Genomic DNA, 21993 nt, shown 5'->3' on the forward strand with positions numbered 1-21993 from the left:
GTGTCTCAATCCTTGATGGTGTCCCCATCCCTTGATGATGTCCCCAACCCTTGATGTCCCCATCCCCTGATGATGTCCCCATCCCTTGGTGTCCCCCTCCCTTGATGTCCCCGACCCTTGACAAATGTCCCCAACCCTTGATGGTGTCCCCAACACCTGATGATGTCCTCATCCCTTGATGTCCCCATCCCCTGATGGTGTCCCCATCCCTTGACGATGTCCCCATCCCTTGATGTCCCCATCCCCTGATGGTGTCCCCAACCCTTGACGATGTCCCCATCCCTTGATGTCCCCATCCCTTGATGATGTCCCCATCCCTTGACGGTGTCCCCAACCCTTGACGATGTCCCCATCCCTTGATGTCCCCATCCCTTGATGGTGTCCCCATCCCTTGACGGTGTCCCCAACCCTTGACGATGTCCCCATCCCTTGATGTCCCCATCCCTTGATGGTGTCCCCATCCCTTGACGGTGTCCCCAACCCTTGACGATGTCCCCATCCCTTGATGTCCCCATCCCTTGATGGTGTCCCCATCCCTTGACGGTGTCCCCAACCCTTGACGATGTCCCCATCCCTTGATGTCCCCAACCCTTGACCTCCTCCATCCCACTGTCCCTTCCCCCACCCCAGGGCATCGGCTGTTACATGTTCCGCATCGACGACGCCGAGGTGGTGGACGCCACCATGCACGGCAGCGCCGCCCGCTTCATCAACCACTCCTGCGAACCCAACTGCTACTCCAGGGTCATCCACGTGGAAGGTCACAAACACATCGTCATCTTCGCCCTTCGGCGCATCCTCCGCGGGGAGGAGCTCACCTACGACTACAAGTTCCCCATCGAAGAACCCGCCGCCAAACTCCCCTGCAACTGCGGCGCCAAACGCTGCCGCCGTTACCTCAACTGAGGGCCGAGCACCCTTGGGTGCTGGTGGGTCAAACCTCCCCCGCCTGCCGTCGCCGACCGATAACCCGTTAACCGCCCCGTCCTGGTGATGATGAGGTGGTTCCAGAAGTTCCGGAGATGCCTACAGGGATGTTTTGGGTGCTGGGGGGCACCCGCGAGCCGTGGGGAGGTAGACCCGGAGGTGGCCGTGAAGTTCTGGAGATGCCTACAGGCACCTTTGGGTGCTGGGGGGCACCCGCAAGCCACGGGGAGGAGATCTAGAGGTGCCCGTTCAAGTTCTGGAGGTGCCCATGGAAGTTCTGGAGATGCCTACAGGGATGTTTGGGTGCTGGGGGGCACCTGCAAGCCACAGGGAGGAGACCCAGAGGTGCCCGTGAAGTTCTGGAGATGCCTACAAGCACCTTTGGGTGCTGGGGGGCACCCGCAAGCCATGGGGAGGGGACCTAGAGGTGCCCATGGAAGTTCTGGAGATGCCTACAGGGAAGTTTGGGTGCTGGGGGGCACCCACAAGCCGCAGGGAGGAGACCCAGAGGTGCCCGTGAAGTTCTGGAGATGCCTACAGGGAAGTTTGGGTGCTGGGGGGGCACCCGTTGACCGCAGGGACCTGGTGCAGATGGGACCTAGAGGTGCCCATGGAAGTTCTGGAGATGCCTACAGGCGCTGGAGCACCCATGGGTGACACATGGGTGCTGAAGGGGGGGAAAGGGGGGGGGCACCCACCAACCGCAGGGAGCTGCTGGACCTGGGACCCGGAAGTCCTGGAGATGCCTCCAGGCACCGTGGAGCACCCGTGGGTGACACAGGAGCACCCATGGGTGCCGGGAGCACCCACAGACCATGGGTGGAGCAGGGCGGGGGGTGGAGGGAGCCAGGGACGGGGGGGACATGAGGATCCTGGGGCCACCCATGGGTGCTGGGGACCCCACAGGACACCCCCCCCCCCTCCCCCTCCCCCCATGGGCCCGATCCTGCCCCACACTTGTGGGGCTGAGCCCTCCCCCCCCCCCCCCCGGGGCCTTTGTAGAATTTTGGGGCTTTTTCTACGCACTTTGGGGCTTTTCCGGGCGGTTTGGTCGGTTTTATCGTTTGGGGGGGGTGGGGGTTGGTTTTGGGGGGGGGTTGGGGGGTTTTTTTTGGGGGTGGGGGTGGGGGAGGGGGCAGATTTGGGGTCCGGTTTTTGGGGGGGGTTTTTTGTATTTTAATTTAAAGGCGGCGGAAGCTCCGCCCCCAATAAAGAGACTCCTTGGACCGGGGGGCGTGTCCTTTGCTGCGCTGGCCACGCCCCTTCCCCAATAAACCACGCCCTTCCCCATTAAACCACGCCATTCCCCAATAAACCACGCCCTTCCCCAATAAACCACGCCCTTCCCCATTAAACCACGCCATTCCCCAATAAACCACGCCATTCCCCATTAAACCACGCCCTTCCCCAATAAACCACGCCCTTCCCCATTAAACCACGCCATTCCCCAATAAACCACACCCTTCCCCAATAAACCACGCCATTCCCCATTAAACCACGCCCCTTCCCCAATAAACCACGCCATTCCCAATAAACCACGCCCTTCCCCATTAAACCACGCCCCTCCCCGTTAGCCACGCCCATCGCCCTATCGCTGGCCACGCCCCGCTGCCCAGGCCACGCCCATCTCCTCCTGACTCCGCCCCTCTGGCCCCGCCCCACCCTCCCAGCCCTGCCGCGCTGGCCACGCCCCTTCTCTGCCGGCCCCGCCCCTTCTCTGCCGGCCACGCCCCTTTCCCTCCGCCAATCACCGCTCCCTCCCTGCGCGCCGCCGTCCCCGCCCACCGCTCGTTCCTATTGGCGGAGCTGCCGCTCCCGGCGTGCTTCGCGGCGGGGGCGGAACCGGAAGTGCGAGCGTCTGCGGAGGGAGCCGAGGTACCGGGTGGCAGCTGGGGGGGAATTGGGGGGGCTGGGGGGGTCAAAGGGCACGGGGAGGGGTCAAAGGGCACGGGGGGGAGCGCTTGGGGGGCCCAGGGGGGCGGTTGTGGGGCCCGCGGGGTAGTTGTGGGGCTGGGGGGGGGGGGGGGTGTTGTTCGTGGGGGCCCGGGGGGTGGTTGTGGGGCTGGGGAGTCACTTGTGGGGCTGGGGGGTGAGTTATGGGTCCCAGGGGGTCACTTGTGGGGCTGAGGGGTCAGTTATGGGTCCCAGCGGGTAACTTGTGGGGCTGGGGGGTCACTTGTGGGGCTGGGGGGTCAGTTAAGGGTACCAGGGGTTCATTTGTGGGGCTGGGGGGTCACTTGTGGGTCCCAGGGGGTCAGTTAAGGGTACCAGGAGTTCACTCTTGGGGCTGGGGGGTCACTTCTGGGTCCCAGGGGGGCGGTTATGGGGCTGGGGGGGTCACTCGTGGAGCTGGGGGGGGTCACTTTTGGGTCCCAGGGAGGTGGCTGTAGGTCGCGTGGGGCAGAGACGTGGGTCTGGGGGGGTCACTCGTGGGTCCGGGAGGTCACTGATGGGGCTGGGGGAGGGGGGCGGTTGGGGGTCACAGGGGGTCACTTGTGGGGCTGGGGGCGTGGGTCTGTGGGTCCCGTGGGGCAGAGCTGTGGGTCAGGGGCCCCGGGCCGTGGGTCGCTGCTCCCCCCAGATGAACCTGGAGCGCGTCTCCAACGAGGACAAGCTGGAGCTCTGCCGCAAGTACTACCTGGGTGAGCCCCACGGCTGCCCCACGGCTGCCCCATAGACACCCCACGGCCACCCCATAGACACCCCATAGCTGCCCCACGGCCGCCCCATAGACACTCTATAGCACCCTATAGACACTGCTAGCACCCCAGAGATCCCCTATAGCACCCTATAGCCACCCTATAGCTGCCCCATAGCACCCTATAGTTACTCCAGACACCTCATAGTGTCCTATAGCCACCCTATAGTTGCCCCATAGCACCCTATAATCATTCCAGACACCCTATAGCACCCTATAGTCACCCTATAGCACCTCATAAGCACTCTATAGCTGCCCTGTAGTCACCCTATAGCCACCCCATAGCACCTGGAGCCCCCCCAGCCCCCTATAAATCCCCTATAGCCACCTCATTGCACCCTATAGTCACCCCATAGCACCCTATAATTATCCTATAGCTCCCTGTAGCACCCTATAGTCACCCCATAGCACTCTGTAATCACCCTGTAGCCCCTATAGTGCCCCATAGCACCCTATAGCCACCCCATAGAACCCAATAATCACCCTACAGCCACCCTATGGTGCCCTATAGCCACCGCATAGCACGTGTAGCACCTATAGCACCCTAGAGCCCCCCCATAGCACCCTATAATCACCTTAGAGCACCCCCATAGCACCCTATAGCCACGCCAGTGTCCTATAATCACCTTATAGCCCCCCCATAGCGCCCTATAGTCACCACATAGCACCCTATAATCACCCCATAGCCCCCTATAGCCACCCCATAGCACCCTATAATCACCCTATAATCACCCCGTAGCACCCTATAGTCACTCTATAGTGCTCCATAGCCCCCCCATAGCACCCCGTAGTCACCCCATAGCCTCCATAGCCCCCTATTGTCACCCCATAGCACCCCATAGCCCCCTATAGTCACCCCATAGCACCCCATAGCACCCTATAATCACCCCATAGCCCCCCCAGCACCCCGTAGTCCCCCCATAACCCCCCCATAGCACCCCCATAGCACCCCCATAGCCCCCTATAGTCACCCCATAGCCCCCTATTGTCACCCCATAGCACCCCATAACCCCCCATAGCACCCTATAATCACCCCATAGCCCCCCCAGCACCCCGTAGTCCCCCCATAACCCCCCCATAACCCCCCCATAGCCCCCCCATAGCCCCCTATAGTCACCCCATAGCCCCCCCATAGCCCCCTATTGTCACCCCATAGCACCCCATAACCCCCCATAGCACCCCATAACCCCCCATAGCACCCTATAATCACCCCATAGCCCCCCCAGCACCCCATAGTCCCCCCCATAGTGCCCCATAGCCCCCCCATAGCCCCCCCATAGCCCCCTATAGTCACCCCATAGCACCCCATAACCCCCATAGCACCCTATAATCACCCCATAGCGCTCCCCCAGCACCCTGTAGTCACTCCATAGAGCCCCATAGCCCCCCTATAGTCACCCCATAGCACCCCATAGCACCCTATAATCACCCCATAGCGCTCCCCCAGCACCCTGTAGTCACTCCATAGAGCCCCATAGCCCCCCTATAGTCACCCCAGAGCCCCCCATAGTCACCCCATACCCCCCATAGCCCCTCCCCCAGCCCCCCAAGCCCCGCCCCTCCCGGGGGGGTGTGGCTGAGGTGGCCCCGCCCCCAGGGGGTTTCGCCCTGCTGCCCTTCCTGTGGCTGGTGAACGTGCTGTGGTTCTTCCGCGAGGCCTTTGTGGCCCCCCCGTACGGGGAGCAGCCCCTGCTGCGCCGCTGTGAGCACCTATAGGGGATCTATAGGGGATCTGGGGGGGCTATGGGGGGCTGGGGGGGGTGTAAGGGGGGGGCTGGGGGGGTTTAGGGGGGCTGTAGGGGATCTCTAGGGGTCTAAGGGGGGGCTATAGGGGGCTGGGGGGGCTATAGGGGTATGGGGGGGCTGTAGTGGGGGTGTAAGGGGGGGCTATAGGGGGTATGGGGTGGGGGCTGGGGGGGTTTAGGGGGGCTATAGGGGGCTGGGGGATCTATAGGCGATCTATAGGAGGCTATAGGGGGTGTGGGGGGGTATGGGGTGGGGGCTATAGGGGGCTGGGGGGGCTGTAAGGGGGGGCTGTTGGGGATCTATAGGGGCTCTGGGGGGGGGCTGGGGGGGTCCTGGGGGTCTATTGGGGCTCGGGGGGGGGCGGATTTGGGGTCCCCCCCTCCCCCCCAGATGCTGACGTCTCCCCCCTCCCCTCCCCCCCCCCCCAGACGTTCGCCGCTCGGCGCTGGGGGTGGGGCTGTGGGGGGTGGGGCTGGGCGCCTGGGTGGGGGTGTTCCAGAGCCGCCGGGCGACGTGGGGGGCGCTGGGCGATTACCTGGCCTTCACCCTGCCCCTCGGCACCCCCTGAGCCCCCCCCCCCGCGCCCCCTGGGACCCCTCCCCCTGCCCGGAGCCCCGCCCACCCTGCCCGAGGCCACGCCCACCCCGGAGCCCCGCCCCTTCAAAGCCCGGGGGGGCTGTGACTGGCCCGAAGCCCCGCCCACTACAGCCGAGGCCACGCCCCCACCCCAGAACCCCGCCCCCAAGGCTGGAGCCCCGCCCACCCTGCCTGAAGCCCCGCCCACCCTGCTCCGGAGCCACGCCCCCACCCCTCCACCATTGGGCCACAAACAGCCTGAGGCCCCGCCCACCTCCACCCGAGGCCACGCCCCCAATACCGGGGCTGTGGCTGGCCCGAAGCCCCGCCCACTGCCTAGAAGGCCACGCCCACCCAGCACCAAGCCCCGCCTGCTGCGCCTGGAGCCCCGCCCACCGCACCGGAGGCCCCGCCCACCCGCCTGAGGACACGCCCACCCCAAAGGGGGGAGGTGGTGATGGAGGTGAGGGGGGCGGGGCTTGGGAAATGGGGGCGGGGCTTGGAGCTGGGGTGGGGCTTGGGGGGTGGGGCTTGGGCTTGGGGGCGGGGCTAAGGGGTCGGGGTGGTGCTGACCCCGCCCCCTGCCCCGCCCCCAGGAGCTGTGACATCACCTGACGCCATGTGACATCATCCCACCCACCCCCCCACCGCCCCATTTTGGGGCCGTTCCTGTGGATTTGGGGGGCTCCCCCCTCCCCTCCTCCCCCCCCCCCAAATAAACCTGCCTTGGCCCCGCCCCCCCGTGGTCACGTGTCCTCACTGCCCGCCCCCCAGTGGGCGTGGCCCCGCTCCAAGCCCCGCCCACCGCCTCTGCCAAAAGCCTTTTATTGGGGGGCGGGGCTTACAGAGGGGGCGTGGCCGAGGCGAGGGGGCGGGGCTTGCTGGCTGTCAGTGGAGGCTCCCATTGGTCCTGTGGGCGGGGGGGGTGGGCGTGGCTTCGGGGTCGGGTGGGCGTGGTCTCCGGCGGGTGGGCGTGGCTACTGGCGCTCGTAGATGAGGCGCAGGAGGCGCAGGCTGGGCCCGTAGCGCTGCTGCTGCCGCTGCCCCGCCTCCTGCCACCTGCGTCACGCGGCGTCGTCACATGGCGTCACGCGGCGGCGTCACGCGGCGGCGTCACGCGGCGTCTACGCGCCCCGACACCCCCCCCCCCACCCCATCCCCCCCCCGTCGACTCACCGCTGCCGCACGCGCTTCCAGCGCTCCATGTTCTTGTAGATCAGCGATGACATCGACGGGGCGGGGTCGGGCAGCTGTGGGGGGAAGGAGGGGGAGGGGGGTGGGGGCGATGGCGTCATCGGTGAGGTCACAGCGTGGGCGGATGATGTCACGGTGGGTGGGGGAAGGGCTGGTGACATTGGGGGGTGGGTGATGTCATGGGTGGGTGATGACATCATGCAGGGGGGGAGTGACATCATCGGGAAGCACTTGAGGGGATGGGGTGTGGGGTGGGGGAGGGGCCTCACCTGGTCGGGGGGAGGGGCCCCCTCCTCAGGGCCGAGGGGGGAGGGGATGCGGGGCGGCCCCGGGGGGGCGGGGGGGGGCAGCTCGTAGATGTCCTCCCCCTTCCCAGCATGCCCTGCGGCGCCCTGGCGGGAGGGGGGGGGTGTCAGGGGGTGCCCCACATCACCCCACCCCCTTCTTTGGGGTCCCCTCTGCCCCATAGCGGGGCATTGGGGACCCCCCCCAGCCCCATAGTGGGATATTGGGGTCCCTTCCAGCCCCATAGCAACACTTGGGGGTCCCCCCCAGCCCATAGATATTGGGGTCCCCCCCCAGCCCCATAGGGAGATATTGGGGTCCCCCCCCAGCCCCATAGCAGAATGTTACCCCCCTCCAGCCCCATAGCAGGATATTGGGGTCCCCCCCAGCCCCACAGCAACACTTTGGGGTCCCCCCCAGCCCCACAGCAAGATCTTGGCGTCCCCCCTGCCCCATAGCAGAATGTTGCCCCCCCCCAGCCCCACAGCAGCATATTGGGGTCCCCCCCCAGCCCCACAGTGGGATATCAGGGTCCCCCTCTGCCCCCTAAGTTATGGGGCTGGCCCCCCCCCCCATCCATGGGGTGCATGTCAGGTCTCCCCATCCCCCCCCCACATCCGCTGCCCCCCCAAGTCCCGCCCCACACCGGGGGTGGGGGTGTCTCACCTCGGGGCGCGGCGGCGCCGTGGGGTGTTGGGGGAGTTGGGGGGCCGCCCCCCCGCCCCGCGCCGTGGGGCAGTTGCGCATCCAGGCGCGACAGACGGGGTACAGGGGGGTCCCCTCGGGAAACTGCCCCAGCTCCACGCTCCGGTCAAAGAGTTTGATCACGTAGGTATCTGTGGGGCGCCCCACGGCGTCAGGGACTTGGGGGGCAGCCCCACAGGATGTGTGTGTGGGGGGGGAAGTTGGGGGGCAGACCCACAGTGGGATCCACTGGGGTCAATCGTTGAGTCACCCCCCCCCCACACACACACACTGCGCCCCAAATTCCTCACTGGGGGGGTCTCAGCCCCATAGCGGCGCTCCCAGCCCCATAGCGTCCACCTCAGCCCCATAGCAGTGCTCCCAGCCCCATAGTGTCCATTCCCAGCCCCACAGCATCCCTCCCAGCCCCATAGCGCCCACCTCAGCCCCACAGCGGTGCTCCCAGCCCCATAGCGCCCACCTCAGCCCTACAGTGGGATGGTTGGGAAGCTTCCAGCCCCATAGCAGTTGTGGGGCGGCCCCACAGCCGAACCCAGCCCTGTAATCCTATGGGGCAGCCCCACAGCCAAACCCAGATCCATAGTTTTATGGGGCAGCCCCACAGCCGAACCCAGCACCATAGCAGAACCCAGCCCCATAGCGCTATGGGCCAGCCCCACAGCCGAACCCAGCCCCATAGCGCTATGGGGCAGCCCCATAGCACCCGCTCACTGTGCCGCTGCTGGGCAGGGTCAGGCAGCCCCTCCTCCGCTTCCCTCCTCTTCTTCCTCCGCTGCTGCGAGAACCGACCCGAGGGCCTTGGGGGGGGGAAACACCCCAAAATTTTTGGGGTGAAACCGTGAGATTTTGGGGTCAAACCCCCCAAATTTTGAGGGGGGGGATGGGACCCCCAAATCCCCTCCCCCCTTCCCCTCCCCTGCTCACCTCTTGCCCGGGGCGCTGGGCGACGCCTCCCTGCAACAAGGAGGGGGGCTGGGGGGGGGAGGGGCAATTTTTTGGGGGGGCCCCCTTAAATTGGGGGGTCCCCTCCCCCCACACACCCCTCCCCCCCACCAGAAGCCCCTCCCCCCCAATTCCCACCCCTCCTCCCCAAATGGGTGTGGCACCGCCCCAAACAGCCCCCCCACCCCCAAATCGCCCCCCCCAAATTGGGGTGCCCTACCCCAAAATTGGGGTCTCCCCCCCACAAACCCCCCCAAATTGGGGGTTCCCCCCCAAAATCAGGGGCTCCCCACCACCCCTCCCCCCCAAATCAGTTTTTCTCCCCAAAATTGGGGTGTCCCCCCCAACTTCTCAAAATAGGGTTTATCCCCCCCAAACTCCCCAAAATTGGGTTTTCCCCCCAAAATTGGGGTGTCCCCCCAACACCAAGTTTCTCCCCCCCAATATCAGGGTGCTCCCCCCCTCAGATCGGGGGGTCCCTCCCCAAAATCGGGGTTTTCCCCCCCCAAAAAATTGGGGTGCCCCCCCTTCCCCTCACTTGCTGTGGGCGTCTCCGGGCGCCTTTCCCGCCTCTTCCTCCATCTGCTCCCTGCACCCCAAAAAAAATAAATTAAGGGGGGGCCCCCCCCAAATTTACATCGGGGGGACCCCAAAACCTCCCCCCATCCCTCTGACCCCCCCCAAAAAACCCCCCTGGGGCCCCCCAAAACCTTCCCCCCCCTTCTCGGGGGGGGGGGTGGTGTTTTTCCCCTCCCCCCCTCCCCACCCCTGGGTTTTGGGGACCCCCCAAGGGTTTGGGGACCCCACCAGGGTTTTGGGGACCCCCCAAGGGTTTGGGGACCCCACCAGGGGTTTTGGGGACCCCCTCGGGGTTTTGGGGGACCCACCGCGGGCCCTGGCTGCGTTCCAGCAGCCCCTGCAGGACGGCGTCCAGGCGGCTGCGGGCTGAGGCGGCTTCCAGGTCTGGGGGGGCCCCAAAAATGGGGGGATGAGGGGGGGAGGGGAGGGGGGAGGGGACACATGGGGGGGGGGTGACACAGGGGGGACACCCGGGTCACCTCTGTGCCGCCCCCCCTCCCCCCCCCCCTTTCTCCAGCCAAAGTGGGGGGAGGGGGTGGGGGAGGGGGGTGAAGGGTGGGGGAGGGGCGTGTGGGGGAGGGGCGTGAGGGGTGTAGGGGTGGGGGAGGGGGGTGGGGGAGGGGGGGAGGAGTGTGTGAGGGGTGGGGGAGGGGCCTGGGGGTGGGGGAGGGGCGTGAGGGGTGGGGGAGGGGGGTGGGGGAGGGGCTCACCCGGCTTCTCCACCTTCACCTTCACCGCCAGCATCGCGTCCGGCCACCGCGGAGCCCTGCAGAGGGTGGGGGAAGGTTCTCTAGAGCTCCCGGGGATCTCCCAGAAGTTCAAAACCCTCCAACCCCCCCCAAAAAAACCCCAAAACCCCCAAAATCGCCCCAAAAATCCGCCGCCCCCCCCTCACCGCTCCGCTCCCCTCAGCCGCCGCCGCTCCGCCTCGCCCCTTCAACGCGCGGCGCCTATTGGCCGGCGTTCCCGCTTGTCTCCTGCCTCTCATCCAATCAGCGCCCGAGAGGGGGTGAAGGGGGGGGTGTGGAAGGGGGCGGTGCTTTGCGAAAGCCGCGCGGGGGACGACGGGAGTTGTAGTCCGCCGCCATGTTGGAAGCGCCGCCATTTCGCGGAGAGGCGCCGGGGGGGGGGGTGGTGACGGGAAATGGAGGCGGCGTTGCTAGGCGACGCGCGCGGGGGGTGACGGGAAATGGAGGCGGCGTTGCTAGGCGACGCGCAGGGGCCGATGGGAAGGGGAGGCCGCGGCCTACGCGCCCCATGGAGCCGGTGAGGCCTCGGGGCGCCCCATAAGTTGTGGGGCTGGGGAGGTTTTTGACGTCATCCGGCGTCGCGGCCCGTGTCATACACACACACACACACAGAGACGCATACTTTGTAGGGACTCGGTTTGGAGGAACGGACGGTCCGGCTGCTGCGGAGAAGGTAGGGGGTGGAGCTCCTGGACCCATAAGTGACCCCCCCTGGGACCCCCAAGTGCCCCCCGGCCCCACAACTGGCCCCCCCCAGCCCCATAAGTGCCTCCCCCAGCCCCCCAAGTGCCCCCTAGCCCCACAATTAGTCCCCCCAGCCCCATAAGTGCCTCCCCAGACCCCTAAGTGTTCCCCTGGACCCCCAAGTACCCCCTAAGCTCCCCCCCCCACCCCAGACCCACAAGTGACCCCCGGACCCCCCAGTTCCACCCCCCCAGACCTCCAAGTTCTCCCCCAGCCCCACAACCACCCCCCAGCTGCCCCCCAGCCCCATAAATGCCCTCCTGACCCCCAAGTGACCCCCTAGCCCCCCAAGTTCCCCCCCGGACCCACAAGTGCTTCCCCCAGCCCCATAAGTGCCCCCACAGCCCCACAAGTGCCACCCCTGGACCCCCAAGTACCCCCCCAGACCCTTAAGTGCCCCCCCAGCCCCATAAGTTTCCTCCCTTGGACCCCCAAGTGACCCCCTAGCCCCCCAAGTTCCCCCCCAGACCCACAAGTGCTTCCCCCAGCCCCATAAGTGCCCCCACAGCCCCACAAGTGCCACCCTTGGACCCCCCAAGTACCCCCCCCCCCAGCCCCATAAGTGCCCCCTGGGACCCATAAGTGCCCCGCCCCTCCCCCGAGCCCCTCCCCCCCCGTGTGTGATTGGGGGCGGGGTCAGGACAGGAGCACCCACCCCCTCTCCCTTCCCCCAGCGAATCGGTGCTCAGCATCGGCCAGCCCCGGCCACGCCCAGTGCCCGGAGCCCCTCCCACCCAGAGGGCGGAGCCATCGAGAGGACCCGCCCCTACGACAAGCCCCGCCCACGGCGATCCCCTCCTCCAATGGCGCTTGCGCCGGCGGGGGGCGGAGCCGGGCCTGGGTGTGGCCCCGGTGGGCGGGGCTTGGCTTGGCTCCGCCTCCCCGGATGCCCTGTCATGGCGGGAGCCATGTTCGCAGTCACGTGACTCCCGTGAGCCTTTGCGGCCGGAGTCATGTGACTCCTGTGATGCGTCGCGGGCTACCAGGGAAGATTCCCATGATGCCTCGCGGCGGCAGCCATCTTTGAAGTCACGTGACTCCCATGAGCCTTTGCGGCGGGAGCCATTGTTGAGGTCACGTGACTCCTATGAGGCCCTGCGGCCTGGGAGGGAGAATTCCCACGATCCTTTGCGGCGGGAGCCATGTTTGCAGGCACGTGACTCCCAGGATGCATTGCGGCCTACGTGGGAGGACTCCCATGATGCCTTGCTGCAGGGGCGGGCCCCAGACAGGCATGGCTCCCATGATCCTTTGCAGCGGGAGCCATCTTTGAGGTCACGTGATTCCCACGAAGTGCCGCGGTCTATGAGAGAGGACTCCCATGGTGCTTTGCGGCGGGAGCCATGTTTGAAGCCACGTGACTCCCATGATGCCTTGTGGCGGGAGGCATGTTTGAGGTCACATGACTCCCATGAGGCCTCATGGCCTATAACAGATGGCTCCCATAATGCTTTGCGACGGGAGCCATGTTTGAGGTCACGTGACTCCCATGAGACCTCACGGCCTACAACAGACAGCTCCCATGATGCCTTGCAACAGGAGCCATGCTTGAAACCACGTGACTCCCATGGTGCCTTGCGACAGGAGCCATCTTTGAGGTCACGTGACTCCCATGATGCTTTACGGCCTACAACAGACAGCTCCCATGATGCCTTGCGGCAGAAGCCATGCTCGAAACCACGTGACTCCCATGGTGCCTTGTGGCGGGAGCCATCTTTGAGGTCACGTGACTCCCACGAAGCACAGCAGCCGATGAGGGAGGGCTCCCATGATCCTTTGCGGCAGGAGCCATGTTTGAAGCCACGCAACTCCCATGATGCTTTGCGGCCTCCCCCAAGGGACATCTCCCATCAGCCCCTGTGCCCGGAGGGGCGGGGCTTACAGTGTGACCTGGGGGCACCAGCACAGGTGGGTTGGGCCGAGCCGTGGGGCAGGACGGGGCCGTGGGGCCGAGCCTTGGGCTGGGTGCAGCCGTGGGGCTGAGCCGTGGGGCCGGGTGTCCTGCAGGAGCCGTGGGGCCAAGCCATGGGGCAGGATGCGGCCATCAGCGAGCAGCAGGCACTGGGTGAGGGGCCGGGGGGGGAAATTGGGGGGGCCGGGGGGGGGGCACTTATGGGTCTGGGGGTGGTCACTTATGGGGCTCGGGGGGGGGGGTCACTTATGGGTCTGAGGGGTTACTTATGGGTCCAAGGGGTCACTTAGGGGTCTGGGGGGGTCACTTATGGGTCTGGAGGGGGGCTTATGGGTGTGTGTGGGGTCACTTATGGGTCTCGGGGGGGACTTATCGGTTTGGGGTGTCACATGGGTTTGGGGTGTCACTTATGGGTCTCGGGGGGGGACTGATGGGTCTGGGGGGGTCACTTATGGGTCTCGGGGGGACTGATGGATCTGGGTGGGGTCACTTATGGGTCTGGGGGGGTCACTTATGGGTCAGGGGATCCCCTCCTTCGGCTGCTTCGCAGACGTCGCCGGGCGCTTTGGGGCCGTTTACGGTACGACACCCCTCCCTTGCCCCCCCCCCCCCAATTTTTTGGGGTCACCCCTCCCCCACCCCCTGGCTCCCCCCACCTCCCCACTTTTGATCTCCCCTCCCCCACCAGGGACGTCGAGACCCTCCTGGCTGCGCTGCAGGAGCCCCCCCAAGATTTTGGGGGGGCAATAAAGCGATGAAACCACCCCAAAACCAACAAAAATCTCGGGGGGGGTCCCCAAAAGAGGGGGGAGTGGATTGGGCCCAATCCTCTCCCCCCCCCCTTTTAGGGACTCCCCCCCAGCACCTTTGACCCCCCCCCCAAAGAACATTTTGGGGTTTGAAAAATGGCCGCCGCCATGGACTCCAACTCCCATCACCCCCCGCGCGGTGCCTACAGTTCCCATCATCCCCCGCGCCGCTATAAACGCCTGTTATAGCCTTCACTTCCGGGCCTACAACTCCCATCATCCTCCGCGCCGTCATAGCCCTCCATTATGCCCCCTTCCAGGCCTACACTTCCCATCATCCCCCGCACCGCTATTAAAACATATTAGACCCTTCACTTCCGGGCCTACAACTCCCATAATTTACCGCGCCGCCATAGACTGCCATTATAGCCTTCCGTTTCCGGGACTACAGCTCCCATCATGCATCGTGCCGCCATAAACCTTCATTATCCCCTACTTCCGGGCCTACAACTCCCATAATCCACCGCGCCGCACTAGACCGCCATTCTAGCCTTCCGCTTCCGGGACTACACCTCCCATCGTGCACCGCGCCGCCGCAGCCCGCCGTTCTCCCGCCCTCACCTCCGGAACTACAATTCCCGTCGTGCCCCGCGGCTTTCCCGCGCTTTGGCGGTCGTCTCTCTCCTCAGCTTCTCCCTCACGATGGCGGCGGAGGCGGCGCTGGGTCGTTGGGCCCGGACGGAGATGGAGCTGCCGCCCGGCATCGACCTCAGCGGGACCGTTCTCCGCAGGTGGCTTTTTGGGGGGGTCGGGGGGACGGGGCCCATGCGACGCACCCCGAAATGGGGCCGGTTGCCTCGGGGAGATCTGGGGTGGGACCCCCCCCGGGGGCTTTTGGGGTCCTATGGGGGGGGTTCCGGGGGGTTTTGGGGTCCCCTGAGGGGGTCTCAGGGGGTTTTGGGGTCCCTTTGGGGGCTTTTGGGATCCTATGGGGGGTCCCAAGGGGCTTTGGGGTCCCTTTGGGGGCTTTTGTGGTCCTATGGGGGGTCCCAGGCGGTTTTGGGGTCCCCTTGGGAGCTTCTAGGGAGTCACAGTGGGGTTTGGGGTCACTTTGGGGGGTCCCAGGGAGTTTTGGGGTCCCTCTGGGTGCTTTTGGGGTCCTATGGAGGGTCCCAGGGGGCTTTTGGGGTCCCCTTGGGGTGGGGTGAGGGGTCCCAGAGGTTTTTGGGGTCCCTTACAGGGGCTTTGGGGTCCCCTTGGGGGGTTCCAGGGAGTCCCAGGGGGTTTTGGGGTCCTCTTGAGGAGTTGGGGGGATCCAGAGTGGTTTTGGGGTCCCTTAGAGAACTTGGGGATATCCCAGGAGTTTTGGGGTCCCATGGGGGGGGGATTTGTGGGGTCCTGGGGGGGTTTTGGGGTCCCCCGTGTTCCCCAGTGGCCTTTTGGGGTGCCCCCACGTTTCAGGGTGTCCCTGACCCCTCCTTTTACCCCCCCCCCAGACTCTGCTCAGGGCCCTGTGCCCCCATTTGGGAGTTCGTCACCCGCCACGTCCGTCACCCGCGGTGAGACTGGGGGGGGCGCCCCAATATCTGGGAGGGGGGGTCCCCTAAAATTTGGGGGGGGTCCCCACGATTTGAGGGGGTCCCCCAATATTTTTTTGGGGATGGGGGGAGACACGGTTTTATCCCCACAGGAATGTGAAGAAGATTCGGGGGAACCTGCTCTGGTATCTGCAGCACCCCGAAAATCCCGGGGGGGACCCCAAAAATCCCGGGGGGGGCCCCAAAAATCCAGGGGGGGCCCCAAAAGCTGGGGAGACTCCAAAAATCCAGGGGTGGACCCCAAAAATCCAGGGGGGGGATGCAAAAATCCCAGGGGGGGACCCCAAAAATCCCAGGGGGGGCCCCAAAAATCCAGGGGGGGGCCCCAAAAGCTGGGGAGACTCCAAAAGTCCAGGGGGGGATGCAAAAATCCCAGGGGGGGACCCCAAAAACCCGGGGGGGGGCCAAAAGCTGGGGAGACTCCAAAAATCCAGGGGTGGACCCCAAAAACCCTGGGGGGGACCCCAAAAATCCAAAGGGGGACCCCAAAAATCCCATGGGGGACCCCAAAATCTCCTGAAATCACCCCAAAATTGTCCCTTAACTCGGGGTACAGGTACCGGCACCTGGAGATGGAGGTGAGAGGGGGTGGGTGGGTTTGGGGGGGGGCTATGGGCGGGGCTTAAAGGGGGGGGCTTAAGGGGCGGGGCTTAAGGGGCTGCCCTGAGATTATTTAAGGGTGTGGGCGGGGCTTTGAGGGGGAAGGGGCGGGGCCAAGGGGCGGGTCTTTCGGGAGGTTGGCTCCACCCACTGACCTTTGCTCCCTGTGGCAGGGGGCGGGGCTGGCGCAGGCCAAGGAGGAAGCGCGCGGGGCGGTGTCGCGCTTACGTCAGGAGGTGGGCGGGGCCGCGGGCGGGGCCCCGGGCCGTGCACGGGAGGCGGTGCTGGAGCTGGGTGAGTGTGTGGGTGGGGCTTGGGGGAGGGGGGGCGTGTCCTCCCGCTCTGACTCCGCCCCTTTGCCCTTTTAGAGGCGGCGCTGGAGGCGGAGTTATCCCGGCGGGGGGCGGAGCTTCGCCGGGGGCTGGAATTGAGGCTGATGGGGGCGGAGGCAACGCGGGAGGGGCGGAGACTGCGGGAGGGGCGGGGCAACCTGCGCCCGCCCCATAGGTGAGGCGGGGCGGGGCTTGCCTGGGATTGGTGGGGGTGGGCGGGGTTTTGCCAGGGGGGTGGAGCTTTGCAGAGTGGGCGGGGCTTTCAGGAAGGGGCGGGGCTTCCCTCTAGGGGCGGGGCTTCTTGGCAGGGGGCGGGGCTTGCCCGCGGTGGGCGTGTCCCTTCCCATGATGCCCGCAGGCCGGGGGAGGCGGGGCCACAGCTGGCGGCCGCCATTGCCATGGGGATGGAGCCGGAAGTGCTGGTGAGTAGGGGGCGGGGCTTGAGCCTTGTGGGCGGGGCTTGAGCCTTGTGGGCGGGGCTTTCCCCTTACCTGGCCACGCCCCCCCCCAGGCGTCGGTCCGGGCCGTCTGCAGGACGCGGGCGGAGGCGTTGGAGTCGCTGCTGGAGCCGCGCCCCTCCCTCGAGTAAGCCCCGCCCCCTACCTGTCAATCAGTCTGCACCTCCCCCGTGCCTGTCGATCGTTCCTGACCTGTCAATCACCGCCACCCACCAATCACAGGGCGCAGGAGCTGATGGAGGCGGCGACCAAGCGCTGGCTGCGGGAGGCTGAGGTGGGAAGGGGGGGGGGGGAGGGGCAAATGGACCTGTGGGCGGGGCTTAGGACTCCCAGGCTCCGCCCACACCCTCCTGGCTCCGCCCACAGGCCGTGTTAAGCCGACACCCCCCGGGGGCGGTGCTTTGGGCCCTGGAGCACCTGGCATTGGACAGCGCCCGCCGGCCACGCCCACCGTGCGTGCTAAAGGGGGCGGGACTTGGGAGAGGGGCGGGGCTTAGCCCGGGGGGGCGGTGCTTAGCCCGGGGGGCGGGGCTAAGAGGCCTGGTTAGAGACAGGACTGGGCTGGGGGCGGGGCTTAGCGCTGGGGTGTGGCCAAGGAGAGTGGGCGGGGCTAAGGGCTTTGCCTATATATGGGGAGGGACTGGGGGTGGGGCTTAAGCCTGGGGCGGGGCTAAGGCCCAGGGGGTGTGGCTTGGCTAGGGAGGGGGCGGAGCTTCCCGCTGGGGCGGGGCTAAAGCTGGGCACGCCCATAAAAGGGAACGGGCGGGGCTTCAGGGGCGGGGCTCGGCGCCGCTTGCGTTCCTACAGGCCGGCTGATTGCGACCTCGACGCCGACGCTGGCCTTGACCCCGCCCCCGAGGCCGAGGCCCCGCCCACCGTGAGGCGCCTGCTCCAGGTACGGGAGTGGGGGGAGGGGGTTTTTGGGGGGGGGGAGGGGCCGTGGCCAGGTCAGCAAAGGGGGCGTGGCCACGCCGGGAGCTTCCCCATGGATTTTGGGGGTGTTCCCCGTCTCTTCCCTCCCCCCCCCATCTCTCTCTCCCAGGAATGTTGGGGGGCTGTGGGGGGGGTGTGGGGTCTCCTCCCCGCCCTGGCCGCCCGCCTGCGCCCCCAAAAGCTGCGTCTGGCCCGGCTGCGCCAGCAGATCCACCAACGCCTGGGGGGGGACCCCAAAAGTCAGTGGGCTGCAAGGTAACACGCCCACCCTGCACCCCAAAATCACTTCAGGGACCCCAAAATCTGCCTCCCCTCCCCGGGACCCCAAAATCCTCCCCCTGGGACCCCAAAATCCCCCCCTTCATCCTAAAATTTTTCCCTGCACCCCAAAACCTTCTCAGGGACCCCAAAATCCTCCCCCCCCCGGGACCCCAAAACCTCCCCCCTGCACCCAAAACCCCCCAGGGACCCCAAAATTCCCCCCACAGACCCCAAAATCCCCCCCATCACCCTAAAATTTTTCCCTGTACCCCAAAACCTCCCCCTGCACCCCACAATGCCTCCCTGTACCCCCCCTGGGACCCCAAAATCTCCCCCAGGGACCCCAAAATCCTCTCCTGCACCCCAAAATCCCCCCCCCCAATTCCAAAGTTCCCCCCCCGCACCCCAAACCCCCACTTTGCACCCCAAAAACCTCCCCAGAGATCCCAAAACCTCCTCCTGCACCCCAAAACCCTCCTCCTGCACCCCACAATCCCCCCTGTACCCCAAGCCCCTTCAGGGACCCCAAAACCCATCTGGGTCCCCCCTAAATTGGCTGCTGGGCACCATGAGTCCCCCAAAACTCTCCTGGGACCCGCAGAAAATGGCTCCTGGGACCCCAAAACCCCCCCGGGACCCCCCCAGAACTCTGTGCTGGGACCCCAAAACCCCCCCATGACCCCCCAAAAATGCTCCTGGGACCCCAAAACCTCTGTGGGACCCCCCCAAAAACTGGGTGCTGTACCCTTTGGGGACCCCCCAAACCCCCTTGGGCTCCCCCCCCCTCCAATTTTGGGGATCCCCCCCCCCCCAGGCTGGCGCTGGAGGCGGCAGGGTTGAGGGGTGCCCGGGGGGCGCTGGCTCGGGGGATGCAGCAGCTTCGGGGGGCCAGGGGTCCCCCAAAACCTGGTTTGGGGGAGCAGAAGATCCGGCTGCAGCGTGGGAGACAGCGGCTGGTGGGTTTGGGGGTTCGGGGGGGGGTGGTTTGGGGGGGTCCTGAGGGGATTCGGGATTTGGGGGGGGTCTGGAGAGGAATTTGGGGGTTTGGGGGGTCCTGAGGGATTTTGGGGGGGCTGGAGGGGGGGATTTGGGGGTTCAGGGGGGATTTGGGGGGTTCAAAGAGGAATTCAGGGGTTTGGGGGGGTGTCCTGGGGAGATTTGGGGGTTCGGGGGGGGTTTGAGGGGATCTGGGGGCGATTTGGGGTTCAGGGGGGTCCTGAGGGATTTGGGGGGGGCTGGGGGGGGATTTGGGGGTTCAGGGGGGTCCTGGGGAGATTTGGGGGTTCAGGGAAGGTTTGGGGGCGTCTGTGGGGCGGTTGGGGGGTCTGGGGTGGATTTGGGGGTTCGGGGGGATTTAGGGGGGGCTGGGGGATGATTTGGGGGTTCAGGGGTACCCTGAGGCTCAGAAACTGTTTGGGGGATCCTCCCCTGATTTTGGGGTCCTCCCTCCTAATTTTGGGGGTCCCCCCTTTAATTTTGGGGTCCCCCCCCCAGCACCGTCGCCAGCAGCGGCTCCGAGCTCTGGCCGGGGCCACCAAGACCCTCAAATCCCGACTGCGGCTGCTGCAGGGGCAGGTGAGGGCACCCCAAAATCTGGGGGGGTCCCCAAAATCCAGGAGGTGTCCCCAAAGTCTGGGGGGTCCCCAAAATCCGGGGGGGGATGTTCCTGACAATTCAGGGAGGTTCTCCCTAAATCCATACAGGGGTCCCCAAAATCTAGGGGGGGTTCCCCAAAACTCAGAGGGGAGATTCCCCAAAAACTAGGGGAGGGGTCCCCAAAACCGGGGGGGGTCCCCAAAATCCAGGGAGGGGGTCCCCAAAATCCGGGGGGGGGTGTCCCCACAATTCAGGGAGGGTCTCCCAAAATCTAAGGGGGTTCCCAAAAAAACTAGGGGGGGGTCCCCAAAATCCAGGGGGGTCCCCAAAAACCAGGCGGGGTGTTCTCAAAGTCTGGGGGGGGTCCCCAAAATTCAGTGGGGAGGTCCCCAAAATCTGGGGGGGGGTGTGGTGTGTCCCCAAAACCTCCCCTGACCCGCCCCCCCCCAGGTTTTGGGGTTCCCCCCCCCCCCCAAATTCGGGGTGTGGGGTGGGAGGAGTTTTTGGGAGGGGGCGTGGCCTCTGGAGTCCCCGCCCACTTTGCAGGTGCAGGGGGCGGGGCGAGCGGGGCTGGGCGGGGCCTCGCCGGCACTGGCGGAGGAAAGCGAGCAGCTGCGGCGGCTACTGGGAACACTGGGAGGACTGGGAGAGCTGGGACAGCCCCCCCCGAGGTAAAGCGGGGTGCCCCTCCCACCCCACCCCCCCAAAAAAGTGGGCGTGGCCTTACACTGGCTCCTCCCCCCCTTTTCATCCCCAGGCCCCACCCAGATCCGCTGCTGCCCGTTTACAGGGCGCTGGAGCTGCCAATCTACCAGGTGGGCGGGGCGAGGGGGGTGTGGGCGGGGCGAGAGGGGGGCGTGGCCTCACCCCACGTGGTTGTATCCCCTTCCAGGCCCAGCAGGGGGCGCTGTGCCGGGCGGCGTGGCTGCGCCAGGAGCTGCGGCTGGGGGCGGGGCTTCGGGAGTGGGCGTGGCCTGCCGAGCCACGCCCCCCGCTGGGTGAGTGCAAGGGGTGGGGGGGAGAGGGTGGGGCCTGGGGGGGCGGGGTCTTGGTGTGACTCCGCCCCCTCGGTTTTCCTTCTAGGGGGAGCTGTGGGCGGGGCCGGGCAGGAGCTGTTGCCCCGCCTCCGCCTGGTCGCCGCCCACACCCGGCGCCGGATCGAGGCTTGGCCCCGCCTCCAGGCTCTCGTCAGCCAATGGTGAGCTTGCACTGTCGTGTCATTTCCACCCGCCCCCCCCCCCCTCCAGGCCACACCCACGGGGGAAGGGCCCGAGGCGTGGCCCCGCCCCTTCCCGGTGACGTCACGCGCACTCATAGGTGGGAGCAGCCGGCGCAGTGGACCCTGGTCCCGCCCCCGGGCGGCGTCCCCTTCTCCCATTGGCTGCAGCGCTGGACCCGGGCCGCCCAGGCCTTGGCTTGTCCCCGCCCCCTCCCTTTGGCCCCGCCCACCGACGCACCGGAAAGGCGGGGCCAGCGCGAGCCCCACCCCTGAAGCGGCATCGGCCGCCGCCATTGGCCGAGATTCCCCCTGCGGGAATAAAGTGCTGGAGAGGAGTGGGCGTGGCCGTGGTGGGGGCGTGGCCGCGGTGGGGGGCGTGGCCAGGGTGGGGGCTGGGCTCAGCGATACGGCGGCGGCGCCAACGACGACGACGACAACAACCTGTGATAACGTAGGTCCTACAATAACGCAGCTCCCCTACGGCGCGTAAATAAAGTAGGGCCTACCGTAACGAACCCATAAATAATGTAGGACCTACCGTAATAAACCCATAAATAGAGTAGGACCTACTGTAATAATGTGTAAATAAAGTAGACCCTACCATAACAATCCCGTAAATAGAGTAGGACCTACCGGAAATAAAGTAGGACCTACCATAACAATCCATAAATAGAGTAGGACCTACCGTAATAACCTGTAAATAGAGTAGGCCCTACCATAATAAACCCATAAATAAATTAGGACCTACCGTAATAAACTCATAAATGAAGTAGGACCTACCAGAAATAAAGTAGGACCCACTGTAATAATTTATAAATAAAGTAGGCCCTACCATAATAATCTGTAAACAAAGTACTATCTACCATAATAAACCCATAAATAAACTAGGACCTACCCTAATAAACTCATAAATAAAGTAGGACTTACCGTAATAATCTGTAAATAGAGTAGGACCTACAGGAACGAGCCCCTCAATATGGCGGCTGCTTTGCCAACAACCCCTAAATAAAGTAGGGCCTACAATAACACCACCGTAAATACAGTAGGTCCTACAATAGTGCCCGGTAAACAATACAGCACCTACAATAACAGCACCGTGAATAACGTAGGTCCTACAATAACAGCCACGTAAACAAAGTAGACCCTACAGTAATGAACCCCTCAATATGGCGGCTCCTACAATAACAACC

General features: G+C 65.4%; 4 protein-coding genes across 17 annotated transcripts in view; 3 read left to right on the forward strand and 1 right to left on the reverse strand.

Annotated features, from left to right (window-relative positions):
* The window catches only part of KMT2B (lysine methyltransferase 2B), a 42585-nt gene extending 40559 nt beyond the window's left edge, over window positions 1–2026 (forward strand). The window contains 1 exon segment of the mRNA XM_054804800.1: window positions 631–2026. Coding sequence (XP_054660775.1) covers window positions 631–906 — 276 coding nt within the window. The 3' untranslated portion in view covers window positions 907–2026.
* Window positions 2027–2716: 690 nt separating this feature from the next.
* On the forward strand, window positions 2717–6683 carry PSENEN (presenilin enhancer, gamma-secretase subunit). 2 transcript variants are annotated; one of them, XM_054804962.1, is made up of 5 exons: window positions 2717–2802; window positions 3509–3569; window positions 5223–5327; window positions 6291–6410; window positions 6544–6683. In XM_054804962.1, the coding sequence occupies exons 2-5, from the start codon at window positions 3509–3511 to the stop codon at window positions 6570–6572; spliced, it is 315 nt and encodes a 104-aa protein (XP_054660937.1). In that variant the 5' UTR covers window positions 2717–2802; the 3' UTR covers window positions 6573–6683. The 2 variants fall into 2 exon arrangements, with proteins under 2 accessions (XP_054660937.1, XP_054660938.1); XM_054804963.1 differs by having other exon boundaries at window positions 5800–6410; window positions 6544–6658.
* An 85-nt stretch (window positions 6684–6768) lies between these two features.
* LIN37 (lin-37 DREAM MuvB core complex component) lies at window positions 6769–10634 on the reverse strand. Of its 3 annotated transcripts, none has more exons than XM_054804995.1 (10): window positions 10548–10634; window positions 10363–10418; window positions 9961–10036; window positions 9612–9662; window positions 9056–9085; window positions 8843–8928; window positions 8093–8262; window positions 7411–7533; window positions 7124–7197; window positions 6769–7006 (listed from the first exon to the last, which is right to left on the reverse strand). In XM_054804995.1, exons 2-10 carry the CDS (start codon window positions 10394–10396, stop codon window positions 6925–6927), a joined length of 726 nt encoding a protein of 241 aa, XP_054660970.1. In that variant the 5' UTR covers window positions 10397–10418; window positions 10548–10634; the 3' UTR covers window positions 6769–6924. The 3 variants fall into 3 exon arrangements, with proteins under 3 accessions (XP_054660970.1, XP_054660969.1, XP_054660971.1); XM_054804994.1 differs by having other exon boundaries at window positions 9056–9103; XM_054804996.1 differs by lacking the exon at window positions 7411–7533 and having other exon boundaries at window positions 9056–9103.
* A 232-nt stretch (window positions 10635–10866) lies between these two features.
* Window positions 10867–21402, forward strand: HAUS5 (HAUS augmin like complex subunit 5). 11 transcript variants are annotated; one of them, XM_054805052.1, is made up of 23 exons: window positions 10867–10918; window positions 11031–11074; window positions 11820–13053; window positions 13153–13210; window positions 13580–13637; window positions 13746–14597; window positions 15303–15365; window positions 15497–15529; window positions 15961–15982; window positions 16178–16298; window positions 16373–16511; window positions 16695–16758; window positions 16848–16921; window positions 17017–17068; window positions 17161–17246; window positions 17569–17689; window positions 18803–18944; window positions 19483–19563; window positions 20131–20255; window positions 20342–20399; window positions 20477–20582; window positions 20668–20782; window positions 20902–21337. In XM_054805052.1, the coding sequence occupies exons 6-23, from the start codon at window positions 14509–14511 to the stop codon at window positions 21256–21258; spliced, it is 1848 nt and encodes a 615-aa protein (XP_054661027.1). In that variant the 5' UTR covers window positions 10867–10918; window positions 11031–11074; window positions 11820–13053; window positions 13153–13210; window positions 13580–13637; window positions 13746–14508; the 3' UTR covers window positions 21259–21337. The 11 variants fall into 11 exon arrangements, with proteins under 11 accessions (XP_054661027.1, XP_054661028.1, XP_054661031.1 ...); XM_054805053.1 differs by having other exon boundaries at window positions 10899–10918; window positions 12298–13053; XM_054805056.1 differs by lacking the exon at window positions 10867–10918 and adding an exon at window positions 17837–17982 and having other exon boundaries at window positions 10925–11074; window positions 20902–21139.
* The last annotated feature ends 591 nt before the right edge of the window (window positions 21403–21993 follow it).

Source organism: Grus americana, chromosome 27, assembly GCF_028858705.1.
Source record: "Grus americana isolate bGruAme1 chromosome 27, bGruAme1.mat, whole genome shotgun sequence".
NCBI lineage: Eukaryota > Metazoa > Chordata > Aves > Gruiformes > Gruidae > Grus > Grus americana.